The 19,630-nt window shown below is 37.1% G+C and overlaps 1 protein-coding gene across 2 annotated transcripts in view; it reads left to right on the top strand.

The window, feature by feature from the left end:
* CWF19L2 (CWF19 like cell cycle control factor 2) overlaps positions 1 to 17,901 on the top strand; it is a 250,268-nt gene extending 232,367 nt beyond the window's left edge. Inside the window, exons 17-18 of one of the 2 annotated variants that reach the window (XM_032640618.1) lie at positions 6,693 to 6,794; positions 9,766 to 17,901. In XM_032640618.1, the coding sequence (XP_032496509.1) occupies positions 6,693 to 6,794; positions 9,766 to 9,909 (246 nt within the window). In that variant the 3' untranslated portion in view covers positions 9,910 to 17,901. The remainder of the gene's footprint in view (positions 1 to 6,692; positions 6,795 to 9,765) is intronic. The other variant, XM_032640619.1, reaches the window with a different exon arrangement.
* The last annotated feature ends 1,729 nt before the right edge of the window (positions 17,902 to 19,630 follow it).

The following is a 19,630-nucleotide window of genomic DNA, read 5'->3' as shown; positions in this document are numbered from 1 at the left end:
CGGGTCCGGGGCAGCAGATGACTTTTCCGTGTCTGGGGTTTTCTTCAGGGCCAATATCTCCGATTGTGCTAGAGCGCATGCAGACGTGCCTGTTGAGGAAACAAAGGGCCGGACCCACGGAGGCGGGGAGAGAACTAGATCTTCCCAGACCAAGATATATGGTATCTGGTCTGGGTGTCCGTGGGGTCCTGTGTTAAAGACCCTAGACTTGACTAGCCCAACCTTATCTAACAAAAAAGATCCTTCGGGTGGCCACCCTGTCTGAAATGTAGGCCACTCAGAGGTACACAGCGTTTGCCATTTTCCTTTCCTTACTTCTACCGAAAGGTTGTGGGCCCTAGCCCTAACTTCGGTCCAGTGGCTTAGGGTAAGAGAAAGAGGAGTCGTCATAGTTTGTCCCATTGTCGTCCGTCAAAAGAAAGATAATAGTACAGAAAAACAATAAAATTTCAAAAGACACACATTGATATTGCCGCCGCGAACTTAAACCCGAAACCAACTCAAATTCAGATGGCAGCTTATATAACCTGCCAGAACCAGCCGCCGCGAACTTAAACCCGAAACCAACTCAAATTCAGATGGCAGCTTATATAACCTGCCAGAACCAGATGAAGGGGAGACAAAATTTGTTTCTCCTTCCAGATGGACCACCAGGGCGTCCCCCGGGGCCCGTGGACACCAGCTTTCGGCACGTCTGCCTAGCCAGGAGTCCAATACAGATTCCACAGCAAGCCGGTTCACACGGCTTTTTCCTAATGGCGGCTAGCAACAAACAAACGACAAACAAACAGACAATTGGGCTCGAGCCTACCTGATACCTCCGACTCCCGATGTTCTTGTGACCCGGGGGCGAGTGGGGATCCCGGACGAGCCCCCAAATGTTAGACCCAAGCGGTCTACGAGGGATTCCAACTCGCCCAAGAACCGCCAAGAGTCGAGAGCCGTTGCAACACGCAAGAGGTTTATTAGGAGCCGATGCACCGGGGTTCCCTGAACCTCACGCAGGAGGCCGATGGGGAACCCCTAAAAGCGGAATCACATACTTTTTATAGGTTTATTTATTCATAGGGCGGGTATATTCTCACAATGATTGGGTAAATGTGGTGACTTTTGAATTCATTGGCTTAGGAACTTTTGTCCCACCTTCTGGCCGTTATAGTTGTCTGTTCATTGTGGCGGTTAGGGCGTATACCTGTTACGGGCAACTGGAAAATTACCCGCTGTCTGGCAAGTCCCCGTCAACTGAAAAACTCCAAGAATTGGTTTCGATAGGGAGAAGGAGTGGCGCACGATAGGGAGAAGAATTGGTTTCGATAGGGAGAAGGAGTGGCGCACGATAGGGAGAAGAATTGGTTTACGGGAACAAGTGAGGGGGTGGAAAGTCCCTAACGGCCCCACACCCGAGCGTCAGCTGCCAGCCGTGCCCGCCCCAGCGGGTGAGCAGACAAGCCTCTCGGGCTGGTGAGTGCCAGTCGGCATCGATCCTTTGTGCGGGAATCTCTTCGCTTTGCCCTCCGTACCCCTGTTGCTGTGCTTTCTTCCGGAGTTTCCGCTCCGAAGCTTTCCCCCTCCACCACCCACAGTCTCCGCCCGCGAAGGAGCTTCCGAGTGTGTGGAAACTGTTCTTCCTTCACAGCTCCCTCCCACTGGTGCAGGTCCCATCCCTATTCTTTTGTCTCTGTTTATTCTTTTTTCTTTTGCCCTACCCAGGTGCGTGGGGAGTTTCTTGCCTTTTGGGAAGTCTGAGGTCTTCTGCCAGCATTCAGTAGGTGTTCTGTAGGAGTTGTTCCACGTGTAGATGTATTTCTGGTGTATCTGTGGGGAGGAGGGTGATCTCCGTGTCTTACTCTTCCGCCATCTTCCCCATTCCCCCCGCCATCTTCCCAATTCTCCCCCTCTACTTTTCAATATGATTTTTAACTGTAATTTTGTGTTAACTATAGCAGTTGAAAAACATCTAAGACGTCTTGGGTTTGACTTTCAAAGCTAAGCAAAGTCCACCTCAAGGAAAATTTGGGTTTACCCTAAGACCATCAAATATGAGGACAATTATACGAAGTCAGGATTAAAATCTGGAATATTAAAAGGGGAAAGCTCAAATACTACTGTTTTCCTATCATCAATAAAATTTTTTGCTGTAATTCTGTCAGTACTCTTCATGGGTGGTGCCAACGTTCCAACTTCTATCCCTCTGGCTGGTCAAGGCAGGAAAAGGAAGTGCCAAATGTACATATACTTTTATACTGGATCCTTTGCAATGCCTACCGACTCACAACTCCTCAGGCAAGACATTAGGTTGTACCTTTTCTACCTGCAGTGAGAGAAGATTTCTTGTGGCACACAACTGTTCTTTGTTTAGAAATAATGTGTTCATTTTGCCATCTTGGCAATTATGCCATATGTTGTTGAGCTTTGGTATGTATTGATATATACAAATTACCACAAACTTAGTGCTTTAAAAACAGCACATTTGTTATCTCATAGTTCTGGAAGTCACAAATATGAACTCGGTTTTACTGGGCTAAGTCAAGGTGTTAGCAGGCCTACTTTTTTTTTTTTTTTTTTTTTTTGGAGGCTCTCAGGGAGAATCCATTCCCTTGCCTTTTTCAGTTTCTAGAAACCACCTGCATTCCATGGCTTGTGGTTCTTTCCTTTGTGTTCAAAGTCAACCAGTATAGCATTTTCCACTATTTCTCTGACTCTGATCCTCCTATCATATGCTATATAACCCAGGATAATCTCCCCATTTCAAGATCCCTAACTTAATTGTATCTGCAAAGTCCTTTTTGCCATATAACGTAACATATTCATGGCAAATATGGGATAGGAGAATTGACATATTTAGGAAGCCATTTTTTCTGCCAAACACAGTGTAATACAAACAAAAAGCATGGGCACTGTCATCATAAATTGCTTTCTGAAGTTATCTCTTCCTCGAAGTACTGCTCTTTAATTGATGTAGTCTACAACATGATTTTAGCCATTCAAATTCCTGTCTCACACGTTGATCTACTTCAGATAGCAAAAATATTTTAATGATAATAAAGGCCATATATGACAAACCCACAGCCAACATCATCCTCAATGGTGAAAAACTGAAACCATTTCCACTAAGATCAGGAACAAGACAAGGTTGCTCACTCTCACCACTATTATATATCATTGTTTTGGAAGTTTTAGCCACAGCAATCAGAGAAGAAAAATCCAAATCAGAAAAGAAGAAGTTAAGCTGTCACTGTTTGCAGATGACATGATACTATACGTAGAGAATCCTAAAGATGCTACCAGAAAACTACTAGAGCTAATCAATGAATTTGGCAAAGTAGCAGGCTACAAAATTAATGCACAGAAATCCCTTGCATTCCTATACACTAATGATGAAAAATCTGAAAGAGAAATTAAGGAAACACTCCCATTTACCACTGCAACAAAAAGAATAAAATACCTAGGAATAAACCTAAGGAGACAAAAGACCTGTATGTAAAGAACTATGAAACTGATGAAAGAAATTAAAGGTGATACAAACAGATGGAGAGATATACCATGTTCTTGGATTGGAAAATCAACATTATGAAAATGACTCTAGTACCCAAAGCAGTCTGCAGATTCAGTGCAATCCCTATCAAACTACCAAAGGCATTTTTCACAGAACTAGAACAAAAAATTTCACAATTTGTATGGAAATACAAAAGACCCTGAATAGCCAAAGCAATCTTGAGAAAGAAAAACGGAGCTGGAGGAATCAGACTCCCTGACTTCAGACTATACTACAAAGCTACGGTAATCAAGACAATATGGTACTGGAACAAAAACAGAAATATAGATCAATGGAACAGGATAGAAAGCCGAGATAAACCCATGCACCTATGGTCACCTTATTTTTGATAAAGGAGGCAAGAATATACAATGGAGAAAAGACAGCCTCTTCAATAAGTGGTGTGGGGAAAACTGGACAGCTACATGGAAAAGAATGAAATTAGAACACTCCCTAACACCATACACAAAAATAAACTCAAAATGGATTAAAGACCTAAATGTAAGGCCAGACACTATAAAACTCTTAGAGGAAAACATAGGCAGAACACTCTATGACATAAGTCACAGCAAGATCCTTTTTGACCCATCTCCTAAAGAAATGCAAATAAAAACAAAAATAAACAAATGGGACCTAATGAAACTCAAAACTTTTGCACAGCAAAGGAAACCATAAACAAGACCAAAAGACAGCTCTCAGAATGGGAGAAAATGTTTGCAAATGAAGCAACTGACAAAGGATTAATCTCCAAAATTTACAAGCAGCTCATGCATCTCAGTATCAAAAAAACAAGCAACCCAATCCAAAAATGGGCGGAAGACCTAAATAGACATTTCTCCAAAGAAGATATACAGATTGCCAACAAACACATGAAAGAATGTTCAACATCATTAATCATTAGAGAAATGCAAATCAAAACTAAAATGAGCTATCACCTCACACCTGTCAGAATGGCCATCATCAAAAAATCTACAAACAGTAAATGCTGGAGAGGGTGTGGAGAAAAGGGAACCCTCTTGCACTGTTGGTGGGAATGTAAATTGATACAGCCACTATGGAGAACAGTATGGTGGTTCCTTAAAAAACTAAAAATAGAAATACCATACCACCCAGCAATCCCACTTCTTGGTATATACCCTGAGGAAACCATAATTCAAAAAGATTCATGTACCACAATGTTCATTGCAACTCTATTTACAGTAACCAGGACATGGAAGCAACCTAAGTGTCCATCAACAGATGAATGGATAAAGAAGAAGAATTGGCACATATATACAATGGAATATTACTCAGCCATAAAAAGAAACGAAATTGAGTTATTTGTAGTGAGGTGGATGGACCTTGAGTCTGTCATACAGAGTGAAGAAAGTCAGAAAAAGAAAGACAAATACCGTATGCTAACACATATGTATGGAATATAAAAATAAAATGATCATGAAGAACCTAGGTGCAGCATTGGGAATAAAGACACAGACCTACTAGAGAATGGACTTGAGGACACAGGGAGAGGGAAGGGTAAACTGGGACAAAGTGAGAGAGTGGCATGAACACATATACACTACCAAATGTAAAACTGATAGCTCGTGGGAAGCAGCTGCATAGCACAGGGAGATCAGCTCGGTGCTTTGTGACCACCTAGAGGGGTGGTGTAAGGAGGGTGGGAGGGAGGGAGACGCAAGAGGGAAGAGATATGGGGATATATGTATATGTATAGCTGATTCATTTTGTTATAAAGCAGAAACTAACACACTATTGTAAAGCAATTATACTCCAATAAAGATGTTAAAAATATATACATATATATATATGTATTTTAACGGAGCCTTCCATTTCTTTTTCTTTGACTATCAGATTTGCACAAAGTGCTATTAATAGATGGAAATGAAAGTCATATTTGAATAATATTCTCTGTGCCAAGCATTTATATACATTTTTCTATTTGATCTTCACAGCAAACTTCTGAGCTCTTCATATTTCTCATGAGACTCACAGATGTTAAATAACTTGCCTGAAGTTACGTAGTTATAAGTATCAGAGCTGTGATTAGAGCCATGTCTTTCTCTTTATTTTTTTCCTAATTGTCTGTGTCATACATGTTTTCACATTTTATTTTAAAATGTGAAAATATTTTTTAAAAGCACAAACTAGTAACCCATTTCTCTGCATTTTACGTATTGTACTATTTTGTAAACTGATTATTTTTTAATTATGCTTTTCCTATAACCTGAACAACTCTTTATAATCCCCAATTTTAATTGCTTTATACTATTTCAAGATGACCACTCTTCTTCCACTATACCATACTATCTCTTTCCAAGTCATGCCTTCCTGAGGACACAATACAAAATATATATAGTTAAGTAGAAATATGTAATTCACTGCCAAAATTAGTAAATGCTGACTGTATAAGGGTATTAGAGGAGAGAGATATTACTTTAAATTGACCAGTGTGAATACTTTCTAGTGACAGAATAAGGGCTTGAAGGAAAAACTTGCAAGGACACAAGATCTACTTAACTTTTAAAGCTAGAAATTATGGCCTTTTCCAATCAAGATAGTGTTTAAAATACTTCACGCATGCACACGTGTGTGTGTGTTTGTGTGTCTGTGCATGAGTGTGTATAGAAAGAGGGAGGGATAAAAGAGAGGGAAAGATAATAGTTAATCGTGGAAATATTTTGAAACAAGGTTGGTAAACTAAAAATTTCTATACCCACCTCACCAGTTAATAAAAAACTATGATTGTTCATGTTTAATTTATCTTTGATCAGTAAATAGTAGTATAATCTCAGGAATGTTATACCTCTGCATTGTGAGGAAAATATAAAAAAGCATATCCTTAATCTCTATTTGCATAATCTAAGGAAAATTACTCGGTTGTTATATATTTTTAAAATGCCTTTTCTTTCCTGTTTCCCCATAAGACAGAAAAATAATTGGTTCTGATTATAATTGCTGGATATTATAAAGCACTATCTAGCTGAAAGGCTACCAAATGAAATGTTTTATTTAAGAAGTTAGGTTATTGTTTAAATACCTATAGAACTGGAAATTCAGTGTATACGTTTGTCTTGAGTGATGCTTAATTAGGAAGAGGGATTAAGCATAACTTTCTGATTTCATGCTGTATTCATGTGTGATTTATCTATTTATTTAGGTACCCAGAGGCTTACCTTACTTCTCTGTGAATTTTGGCCTCCAGGGAGGGTTTGCCCATGTCATTGAAGATCAACACAAATTCCCTCATTACTTTGGAAAGGTATGCTCACAAATTTAGTAAACCAGAGTTTAGCAATTTTGTAACACTTTTCTTTTGAAGGGAAATCAAAACTTTGGGCACAATATATAGTGAAGTTGGTTATTACTGTTCCACCCAAGTTTTAGAGGGAGTACCCAGAAACTGTTAATAAATATATCCCAGAATATTTATTATAACAGGAATATTACTTTGTAACCAAACATTTGTTGACAGTGTCAATGGTGACTATAATGTTTTTCCTGTGGAGTCAGCCAGGCTTGTGCTGAGAGTGATTGATGATAATTGATAATGATGATAACCCACTCATTGAGGGTTTACAATGAGCCTGTTACTGTTCTGAGCACTCAGTTAATGCTCACAATAACTCTATTATATAGATTTTTTTTTTTTTTTTTTTTTTTTTTTGCGTTACGCGGGCCTCTCACTGTTGTGGCCTCTCCTGCTGCGGAGGACAGGCTCCGGACGCGCAGGCTCAGCGGCCATGGCTCACGGGCCCAGCCGCTCCGCGGCATGTGGGATCTTCCCAGACCGGGGCACGAACCCGTGTCCCCTGCATCGGCAGGCGGACTCCCAACCACTGCGCCACCAGGGAAGCCCTAGATATTTTTATACTTTCATTTTATAGATGATGAAACTGAGCTACAGAGAGGCTATATAACTTCCCCATGGTCATGTGCTAATAAGTGACAGAAACAAGGGGTGCATAAGCTCATGGTTGAACTAGAGAACAAATGATCTCACATCTTCATTTATAATTAAGAACGATATAGTCCAAGAATGTGTCACTCATTTCACACAGATAGTTTCTGGACAGATACTAGAGTGTAGATCTTTCATTTTTTGCTAGTGGATTTTTTCTGTTACTACAGATTGCCTTCTAGGGTTATAGTCCTTAAATTTAAGGTCTACTGAGTATCTGGGAAGTATGTAAGTTAGTATCAGGGACTAGAATGAAATTAGTGTAGCTATTGAAGCAATCAAAAGAAGTCTGGGCAATAACAGCTCTAGAAGTGACCTTTCAATCTAGTATAACTCAGGCCTTTCTCTCTAAATTAGAGGAGCCTAGATGAACTCTGTCCATGGTTTCCTGTTCTTTCTCCCCACTTTCATCTCCTGTGTAAGATCATTTTCTGCAAAGAATAGTGACATGTAAGAGGTTTGGACTCAAAAATGTTTATGCTGTTATCCTTAAAGGTTAACTAGAGGCCTAAAATCACATTCATCTATGAACTGTTGAGATATGTTACAGAAACTTGTCTGAGAATTTTTCAGAATATCTTTTCCCAGAGTTAATTAGAAATTTGTTTTCATTGCTCTGAAAAATTCTGTTGTTATTCAATAGAGCTTTATAACTCAAAGCTTTATGACCCTGCATTTATTTCTTTCAAAAAAAGGAAACTTAATTCTAGTGAAAATGAAGTAAAATATCAATTTTTTAACTTGCATAAATTTAATTGGGAGATCGCCCCCCCCAATATTATGCATGTGCTATGATTTTTATGATACCGTTTTAATGTTAAAAGGAAAGCTTCTTTAGTTAGCATTACATCATTGATCCGTTTTCCCCAAAATCTTCTTTCCAAGAAACAGCCTATGAGACCAAAACTCCCTTCAGCCTGCAGTTGTTTAGAGAGCAAGAAGGGTTGGTCTCTTTCCATTAACATCTGCTTCAGTAACAGAAAAAGAATCAGTCCTTATATGGTACACATGAGACAAAACTTGATGCTTTATAGACAGTTTTAGATCAATTTATAAGCTAGGCTTTCTTAAACTACATTGCTAGTGATTGGCTGGTGCCAAGAAACTCTTGCATTAAATCTAAATGTGCCCCTTTTTTAAACTATGTCTCTTAACCCCTTTATTTCCCTTTCCCACTGAAAAGAGGTTTCCTTTTCCATGAAGCTTTTCCTGATTTTTCCAACAATTAGAATCTTCTTTCTTTTTGAGTTTCCATGTAGTCTGCTTTGACATTTGCCTTATTCTGCTTTATAACTCCCATCACAGCTCCACATTCTGTTATGAGCTTTCTGAAGACAGAGAAATGTATTTTAGTTATCTCTGTATCCCCTACAATATTTGGCACTTGCTTGTACATAGTATGTCCCTTTAGTATATTTGTTAAGATGAAGAACCTATGTCTTAGAGTGATTAGGTCCAAGGTCTTACCACACAATCCTGCAGACCTAGACTGAATATGCAGAACTCAACCCTTAGCCCAAGATTTTCCTGTATTACCGTACTTCCCTTCCTCGAAGCATTATAAATCTCCCCCATATCTTTCTGTACATGGATACTCACTATCATAAATTTGATTAATTTCTGTAGCTGATAGCACAGGAAGAGGATCATGAAGGAAATGATCTAGAATAATAAGCAGACAGAAATCCATTCCTTTCAGGGCTTGGGAATGTGACTTTTTAAATGAAGGTGATTTATAATTTCTAATTCTTGGTTTGCTTAGATTAGTACTAAAATATGATTTTGTTTCCTGAAAAAATATCTACAGCTAATAGTAGAAGAAACTGGCTTTTAACTATACTGGGTAGTAAGGAGAACATTAGCCTGAGATTCAACTGTAGTTGAACAACCAAGTTAATAATTGCTACATGTTGATCAACTTTTTCTTCAAACTTTTACCAGAGCAGCTAATAAGGACCAAATTAGTTAAATTCCATTTTCTCTTCCTCCTCTTTGCTGCTGTCTGATAGATGTGTTAACAAGCAACAAAATAGACAAATTGTTTGACAGGAGACACAGCTAGGACCCCTAGAATCACAAGGTTTGCATAGTTAGAACTAAATGAAAAGAATGTTTATTTTTAACTTGAAACTAATACCTATGTAAAATTTGATCATCCTCACGGAGAAACTACTTAATGTTATATTTAGTAACAGAATAAATAGAAATAGTTTCATTCCTGTTTTTAGTATTTATACATGCACGTGTTTGTATTTTTCTCATTCTTTGAAAGGAAATCATTGGTGGGATGCTGGATGTAGAACCAAGACTTTGGAGGAAAGGGATCCGAGAAAGCTTTGAGGATCAGAGGAAGAAAGTACTGCAGTTTGCTCAGTGGTGGAAACCATTTGACTTCACCAAAAATAAAAAATGTTGAGACATACCTTTCATTTTTTATTTCCTCTTCATATTTCTTTCAGTTTTATTTCCATTGCATCTAACTAAACAACTGATCATCAGGTAATAGGAAGAGAATCATGATCTGGGTTTATGACAACTGCATCATTGGATTGTGTCGGTTTCCTTCCCCACCTGCTCCTGTGGACTTCATTGTAGTAACTGTGGAGCAAGACCAGTTACGTCATGTGACCTGTTCATGTCCTGTTCTGTACCTCTGTCTTGGTATTCTGAACTATTTATATTAACATATAGAAAGACTTTTTTGAAGGATTATCTAGGAAGTATAGCAAATCATTGCTTCAGAGGGAAGCGGGTCTGCTTCAAGTTTGAGTCTGCTGACTAGCTTCTTTTGCATTTTTTAAACTAAGAGTTGGCATATTTAGTAATAATTGAAATTTCTTTTCACAGCATTTTATAGAAGCTCTTAATTTTCTACCAATAGCATATATATTACTACTATTCTTTTTATTAAAGGAATAAAGAATGTCCCAAAAGTAATTAAGAATTAAATAAGGTATATAACATGTTCATGATTTGTTTTTATTTCTGTATTTTTAAATAGTGTCTTTGAATTTTGGTGATTTTAAAAGTAGTTGTTCCAGAAATTACAGTTTACAGTTGTTTGGGGTTTGTATGAAAGTTAAAAATTTTAGCCAAATCATCATTTTGGGGTTGTATTGATTATTACAAAATCTTAAGTAATGTGAGTATTTTTAGTGTCAGGAACACATTCTGTTGTCCCATTTGATCTAAGGTTCTTCATTTTCCTTTATTCTTACACTTGGTGTGAAGAGAAAAACCCTATACGTATAAAATATGGCCATGGTCTCTAAGAGTGTTCCTACTTTATTTTTTATATGGAAGATATTTTTGTAGTAACCCTTCTTCAAAGATGTTGATTTTTTTGGAGCGGAACCTTGACGTTTTGTCATGAAATGTTGAATATTTAGAATCAATGTGACATGTACTCTAGAGTAACTCCTAACTCGACGTAGTTATTTTTAATACTGAAATCTCATTTCTTTAGTATCTTGAAAAAAGAGAAATGTTTATGTTCTATCTGAAGTTTTAAAATTTTAATAAAAGTTGGAAGTTTAATGGTTTCAGATTCTCAATATTTGCAAATTGGATTTAAGTTATCACATTGATACTTGATAGTATTTTATTTTTTTGCTGTTTTCAGACTCTTTTGGCCTTGCTGCAAAGTCTCAGAGGAATCTTTAACATTCATTTATTCAATCAGTGAGTTAACAAACATTTGTTTGCAGGGCATTTTGTTGCATACTGGTAGTACAAAAATAAAAAATACTTCCTATACCTTAAAATTATTTCATAGTTTAGTGGTGCAAGAGATATGTTCAAAAATAATTACAGCACAATAAGTTCTAATGCAAGATATGTGCCAAGTATGTTCAAGTCCAGTGCTAAAGGACTATTTACACCTCCTCTGTCTTCATTATTAGCTGATGAATCTTGCTTCCTGTTTTACTGAGAAAATAGAACTAAATAGAAGGGAGTTTCTACCACATCTAATTAATATACCTGCATCTGTACCCAGGTACTCCGCTTCTCCTCTTGATAACTGTAGGTAAATTATTTTGTTGTCCTTACCTAGAGCTAGTCAACTCATTTATGTACTACTAGATTTCATCCTTTTTCACCTACTCAAATGCCTCTACCCTCTGAATTATTAGATTTTTTTCCTCTCTATAAGATTATTTCAATTAGCATACAAAACCTTTTATAATATATCAACAACAAGCCCTGGCATCATACTGCCACCCCTAGCCATTTCTCTTCTCCAGTTGAGCAAAATTCATTAAAAAAAAATCTGTTTCCTTTCCTTCCATCTTCTTCCTGTTCTCAGTAGTTAGACTTCATCCTCACTATTCTACTAGTTTTAGTTTTGTTTATGGTAAGGTCCTCAGTTCCTTCCACATTACCAAATCAAATAATTTATTCTCAGTGCTCATCTTACTCTATCAGCTTCATTGGCGTACTTGATCACTTCCCCTTTTTGAAACACTATTTTTACTTTGCTTCTAGAACACTGTCTCTTATTTATCCTCTTTCCTTACTGGCTGCATCCTCTCAATCTCCTTTGCTGGTTTCTCCTCTTGTCAACTTCTAAGTGTGAAATGCCTATTCTCAAACCATAACTACTGTATTCACTCTCTCCCAAGGTAATTTTCTCAATAAAATGGTCTTAAATACTATTTTTAAGTTGGTTCATTTACTCGGCAAATATTTGAGTGTCTTCTATATGCCAGTCACTGGTCTGTGTGCAGGGGTTACATTAGTGAAGAAAACAAAAATCCCTGTATTTGAGGAGTTTACATTGTATCAGAGAAGACAGATAGTACACATTAGACAATAAATAAATTGTCTAGGAAATGTCAGAGGTGATAAGTACTATGGAAAAAGGAAAATAGAACAGAACAAGGAGGTTGTTTTCCAAATTTTTATTCACTTTGGACATCTTCACTGAATTCCAGAATCACATATCCAAATACCAACTTGACATCTGTTCTGTAACTGTATCGGTAGTAAGCATATATAAACTGAACTCCTGATTTTCCTCCTGTTCTAGTTATTTATAATAACCATTTCATTATATCTCATGGTTTTATAGGTGAGACGTTTGGTCAGGGCTCAGCTGGATGATTTGCCTCTGCTTCAAGATGTCCGGGGCCTCAGCTGGGATGGCTCAAATGTCTGGAGATGACTGGGGTCATATGTCTGGATACTCTGTTTTTCATACAGTGTATGTTGAAGCTGGAATCGTGGAAATGGTTCCTTTACTCACATGTGTGGTGCCTATAGTGGAATGAATGGAACAGCTGGGGACGGGCTTATAATACTCTTTTCTCCTATGGCAATTTCAGGGTAGTTGGACCTGCTATATGGCTTCTGGATTCCTCCAGAGCAAGCATTCCAAAAGACAGTTCCAAGAGATAAGAGGTGGAAGGTGCTAATCTTCTAGAGTCTGGTACAGTTTAACTTTTGCTGTGTTCTTTTTATGATAAAGTTGTCACAGAGCCCACCTACATTCAAGAAGAGGGGTCATAACCCTATCTCTCAGTGGGAGTAGTGTCAAATAATTTGTGGTCATCTTTAATCTACCACAGTCCACCCTCTGGCCACAAACTTATACTCCTCCTATGTGAAAAGCATATTCAAATCCACCCAGGAAAGTCCCATTCCAGTAGGGCATTAGGCTTAGGCTCAAAATTCAGGATCCCATCTAAATCAGGCCCAGACGGAGATGAGGTTACTCAGGTGCTTCAATCTGAAGACCTGTGTACTTAGACAAATTATCTGTACCTCTTACACACACACACACACACACACACACACATACACATACACACTCTCAAACATACAGTAGTAAGAGAAGTATATAGTTACTGTAGTAGAAACATTCATTGAAAAAGATGGAAAACGATGCACATTTTAGTCACTGTTCACTAGTAATTCTAAAATTAAGTCAAGCATATGTTGCCAGTTGCTTGATTAGGGCCCCAGTCCTGCTTCTTGAGAATGACTCCATTGGGCTCTTTGCTCTGCCCTTTGCACTCTTGGTTCAACCCTCAGTCAGCCTTTGTTTTTCATAAGAAATAACTCAAGACTTACACTTCCAGCTAAGACAAAGTAACCACATTATCTTCCTGTCCAAAACAACTGAAAAATAGACAGCATATATGAAAGGATGTTTTTTAAGACATGGGATATCAGGCAAGAAGGTATAATGATAATGAGCCCTAAGAGATGGGGGGAAAGTGAGATAAACCCTGTATTACCCTATCTTATTGCTGTGAGAGTTTCCACCTTGTGGTACAAGTTGGGAGAATCCAGGCAGAGCCAGTTGAACTAACTGAGTTGAGGAAGTAGAGCTATGAGTCTGGGGAGACTAAGACAACAGGACTGGTTACTAGAGAAGAGATTGCTACACAGAGAATTCTAGAGATCTTCAGAGGGTCCCCTTCTAGTATCTGTACAGTGACTAATTGTATGCATGTGAGGAAACTACCCAAGGCCAGGAAAAGATTGATCTACCCGAGATGATTAGAGGGAACCTTTCTTGATAGCTAGAATGGAAAATTTCAAGATTGACTAGGAATTGGGTAGAGTAATTGCAATGGTAATTGCAGTGTAGAATAATTATTCCAACACTTAGCACTGATCTAGTCTTGAGAGACATCTTAAAAGCAAGAGGCAAAAGGCTCAAACTGTTTCCAAGTAACTGCATCTCGGAACAGAGCTTAAAAGTATGTATAGGAATAAAAATATATCCAGTAGTCACAATAAAAAATTCAAAGTGTCTGGCATCCAGTCAAAAATTACAAGGCATGCAAAGAAAGCAGCTACATGAATAAATATATAAGATTTTTTTCTTATTCTCTAGATTTCTTTAAAAGATATTTTACTTCTATAAACAAAACCCATATGAGGTTTATGACATATGTAAAAGCAAAATAAATGACAATAATAGCACAAGGGTGGGAAGGGGAGAAGTGAAAGTACAGGATATTGTACTATATTTGAAGCAGTATAACATAACTTGAATGTAGGCCGTGATAAAGATATGTAATTAACTCTAAAGCAGATCCTAAGATAAAAAAACGAGCAAATAGGGCTTCCCTGGTGTCGCAGTGGTTGAGAGTCCGCCTGCCGATGCAGGGGACACGGGTTCATGCCCTGGTCTGGAAAGGTCCCACGTGCCACGGAGCGGCTGAGCCCGTGAGCCATGGCTGCAGAGTCTGCACGTCCGGAGCCTGTGCTCCACAATGGGAGAGGCCGCAACAGTGAGAGGCCCGCATACCACAAAAAAAAAAAAACAAGCAAATAAAGATTTATAGCAAAAACCCAACAAAGAGGGTAAAATGAAACATAAAATAATCTAAATGAAGGCAGAAAAAGAAGAACAGGGAAACAAAGTATAAATGGGATAAAGAGAAAGCAAATAACAAGATGATAGATTTAAACCTAAACATTATATCAATAATATCCATTTTTTATTGCCATATAGCAAAGTACCACAACTTTAGCAGCTTAAAGCAACAAATCTTTAATATCTCAGCTTCTGTGGGTCAGGAGTTCGGGCACAGCTTGACTGGGTCCTCTCTGCTTAGGATCTCACCAGGCCAAGGTGTCAGCTAGGACAGAGTTTTCACCTGGAGACTGAACTCAGAAAACATTCACTTCCATACTCACATGGTTCTTTGCAGCATTCAGTTCCTTGCAGCTAGAACTGAAAACTTCAGTTGTTTAATGGCTGTTGGCCAGAAGGTGCTCTCTGCTCCCCTAGGCATCAGCAATTTCTTACCACATGTGGTTCTCTAACATGGCCTATTGCTTCCTCACAACCAGCGACAGAGAGGGAGATTCCAGAAAGATGGCAGCTGAACTCTTACATAATACACAAAATCACATCTGTTGCCATATACTGTTGGTAGAGGCATGTCACAGGTCCTGGATCCCCACACTCAAGGGGATGCAATCACAAGGTTGTGAACACCAGGATTGGCACATAATGGAGGCCACCCTAAGAGTTTGTCCACCAAAAATATGCCATTTCACATTTTAAGAACCTTAAAACTTTCTTCTTTCATTTTTCCCACTTTGCCCTTTGTTTTTCTACATTTTATTTCTATGTCTATTAGAATCTACAGAATACATTGTTATTTTTGCTTTAAACACCTGACTCTATTTTAAAGCAACTTTTTAATGAGGAAAAAAATTCTCTTATACATACACAAGTATTGCAATTTCCAGTACTCTGCATTCCTTTTAGTTGATCCAAATTCATATTTGGTGTCACCTTAGTAAATGGAAATAAAGTCAGTTTGATTTTTTTAGCCTTGTCTGTCCTGTGTACCTGTTGTTCCTAATTTATTTATTGATTCTGTAGCAATGTTTTTTTTTTTTTGGTTTCTCATTTTTTATAGCTAAGCAGTCTTCCTAGTTCTATTTTTTAAATCATCTTGTTTTTGAGCTTTTGTCTATTGCATTTAGATTTTCATCAAGTTGCTCAAGAAGCACTTTACGGAAATTTCTTTTGTGTGAGTTTTCTTCTAATCATGCTTTTTGTAGTTTGCATGCATTGTTTCAATTCATTTATACATTTATTCTTTACTCCTTTTTTCTTTTTTTTTTTGCTATGGTGTGTTTACAGAGTTGCCAGAATGTTTCTTTTCATCTAGTTCATGCTTGGAGATCTGTGTTGTACATTCTATCAGCAATAAAATTGCTTGGCTTTCCTCATACTTTTTAACTTGAACCAATTTGTTTTCCAGTCAGCACTGTAGTTTGAGACCTGGATAGTTCCTATTCTATCTACTTTTTCGTAGCCTGAGGGGATTGTGGGGAAGGGTGGAGAGTGGAGGTGTGATTAAGATGTTTTGTTAGAATTGCTGAGCTCTGTAAGTCTCTCTGTGAGATAGTAAATATTGTGTATCATAGTTCATATTGCCTAGTAGAAATCTTTCCATTCCCATTGGGAAAGATATGTGGGTTTTAAATTATTTCCCAACTCAGTGTTTAATACTGGAGCATTCACTTCAAAAAGTCATCTCCATTGTCCACGTTTTCATAAGTTAGCCCATTTCTCTCCAGCCTTTTCCAATATTTTCTCAATGAAAAGAGGGAGGCAAATAAGAGAGAAAAGATATGACTGAGTTTGTTTCTTTTCATAATTTGGGGTATTAGTGACAATTCTGAAAACTTAGTAAACTCATTGAAGTTTTCCTTAATTTTTGAATTTAATTCATTTATTCTTAATTCTTTTATTGATCAATATTTTTCTGCTTACTCTTTTAACTACATGTCATAGATTCTGATATAAAGTGTTTTCATTATTAGAAAATTTTACTTTCAGTTCGTATTTCTCATTTGACCCAAGGATTCTTTAAAATAAGGTTTATTAATTTCAGTAGAAGATCATTTTTGCTTTTTGAATTTGTTAGTAATTTCTAGTACTACATTGTGATCAGATATTTTTTGTTAATATTTCTGCTTTATGGAACTTTGTGGCCTCATATATGATTACTTTTTATGAATAGTTTATATGTACTTTAGATGGTATACAGTCTACTATCAGCATGTCAAGTTTGATTTATAGTCATAAAGTCTATGTTATGTTTAGGTCTTCTATATACATAGTCATTTTTTGTACACTTATTTTGTCTTGTACTTTGTTTTGTTAACGTCTTCTACTATTAGTGCAATTCTATCTTTGTCTTCCTGCATATTCTGGTTACAGTGTTATTTGGCACAAGTTAACTATTATCTTTATTTTGAATTGTGGCTCTTAGCATTAAAAGAGAGCTTTCTTTGTCACAATTTTCCTTTTTTGGCCTGGATTATACTTTGCCTGGTACCCTTACTTTCTTACTGTTTTCATTTACCTAACATTCCGTTGTCCATCCCATTATTTTTAGCCTTCTTAAATAACTTTCTTATATGTGTCATACTGTTGGTTCTTGCTTTGAGAGCCAGATTGGAAGCACTTTTCCTTTAATAGATGTGTCAAACCCATTTATATTTATTAATATGACTGAATGTTTGGTCTCAAGTCTTTCACAAAATTTTATAATTATTACATTTGCTCTGTTTATTTCTCCATGTAATGTACATTATTTGCTATTTCATTAAAAACTTTGTTGATATTTAGGAAGGTTTGAATTTTTGTTCTAGTGGTTACCATTTTACTTATACTTTATCCTCATTGTAATTAAATGTTTACTTTCTGATTTATCAGGTTTTTAAAACCCTTAATTCACACCTATTGCCTATATAGCATACAGCAATGAATGAGCTTATTCTACTTTCTTCTTTATGTTCCATTTTTTAGTTATCTTATTTCTACCGGGTCACAACATAAAATGTTTATATATTGGTTTTGCATTGTCATCCCTATTACTCATTTGTCATAAAGCTTCTTCATATTTAATAAATATGATAAATGCTCAGCATCATTTTAATTTGTTTATTGGCTGAAGTTTTCTCAAGTCATCTCTTGCTTGAATGAAGCTCATTCATTACTAGATTCCTCATTAGTGGCTCATGGGTACACAATTATCTAATTTCTTATATTTAAAGATGTTTTTCTATAGTACTGATACTTGAAGGATAGCTTAGCTGAATATAAAACCCTTGATTCACACTTGTTCAGTTTTCTGAAAATTCTGTTCCATTGTTGCCTTGCCATATACATATGTGTGTGTGTGTGTGTGTGTGTGTGTGTGTGTATGTGATTTTGAGAAGACTGATGCCAGTCTAATTCTTTTGCCTTTACAGTTTATTTGGTCATGTAGCCTGTAATCCTTGAGGATTTTTTTTTTTATTTCAAGTCTAAATAGTTTTAACAGGATATGTCTCAGAGTTGACATTCTAGGTTTACTTTTCCAGTTACCTTGAGATCCCTTTCAAAATGTAAATTCAGATCTTTTTCATTTGTAATTAAGTTTTTATAATTATAGTTTTAAGTATTAATTCTGTTACATTGTTTTTATTTTCTTCTTCAGAGACTCCAATTATACATGTGTTATTTCTCCTTTGTCCACCATTTCACTCTTTCTAACCCTGTTTCCTTTCTCATATTGCTTGCTATTTAGCATTTCTTCTTTGCCTCTTAAATTTTCATTTAGTCTGTTCTCTATGGGCACCTTGTAATTTAATCTTCATTTACGATATGATTTTGCCTTATCTTCCATTTCTTTCTTGAATTTAATCATCTCTCAATTATGCCAGTTATTTTTGCCTATTTCTGTTTTGTTTTTTTTTTTAATTTTTCTGAGTTTTCAAGTCAGGTTGCTTTTTATATACCCAAATGCTATTTGAGTGTTTTAATTCAGTTTGCTCTGTTTTGTTACAGTTTTCTATGATTGTTGTTTTGGTAGAGTTTGGTTGAATCCTTGGTTGATTGAATCTGCAGATGTGGAACCACAGATATGGAGGAACCACAGATATGGAGGGTCGACTCTAAATTATATTCTTACATTTTCAACTGTATGGAGGGTTGGCATACCCCTAACCTCCATGTTGCTCAAGGGTCAACTGTAATTTGAGGTTTGGATATATCCTATCTTTTCCTCAGGTTGAAGGTATGATTTTTATATAAATTTATTTGTTCTTGTTGTTCTTTATTGTTTCTGGTGGATATGGGGAGACAAAGATGTAGGTAGCTGCCATTCTTCTTTATTACCTAGAGGCTCTCTCTGGTTCACTCTTAAATCCACCTCAGTGAGGCCTCCAAAGCTGTTTATTTTTGGAAGCTACAATAGTAATGTTGATCCAGTTGCCCAATTCAAAGCAAATTAACCAAAAAGACTATTTCAGTCTTTATCTTAATTACGTTCTCTATAGGACTAAACATTGTTGAACATTACATGAAACTCTTTTTACTTTATTGGTGGCCCTGTCTCTGTTTTCTTATTCCTCTTTGTTTTTTTTTGTTTGTTTGTTTGTTTGTGGTATGCAGGCCTCTCACTGTTGTGGCCTCTCCCGTTGTGGAGCACAGGCTCAGCGGCCATGGCTCATGGGCCCAGCTGCTCCGCAGCATGTGGGATCTTCCCGGACTGGGGCATGAACCCTTGTCCCCTGCATCGGCAGGCAGACTCTCAGCCACTGCGCCACCAGGGAAGCCCTCCTCTTTGTTTTTTATTAATATAGTTTCTGGTTCCTTTTTCTTTGTACAC

This window comes from Phocoena sinus, chromosome 8 (assembly GCF_008692025.1).
Source record: "Phocoena sinus isolate mPhoSin1 chromosome 8, mPhoSin1.pri, whole genome shotgun sequence".
NCBI lineage: Eukaryota > Metazoa > Chordata > Mammalia > Artiodactyla > Phocoenidae > Phocoena > Phocoena sinus.
Note: the sequence above shows the minus strand (reverse complement) of the source record. Positions and strands in the feature narration are given on the sequence as shown.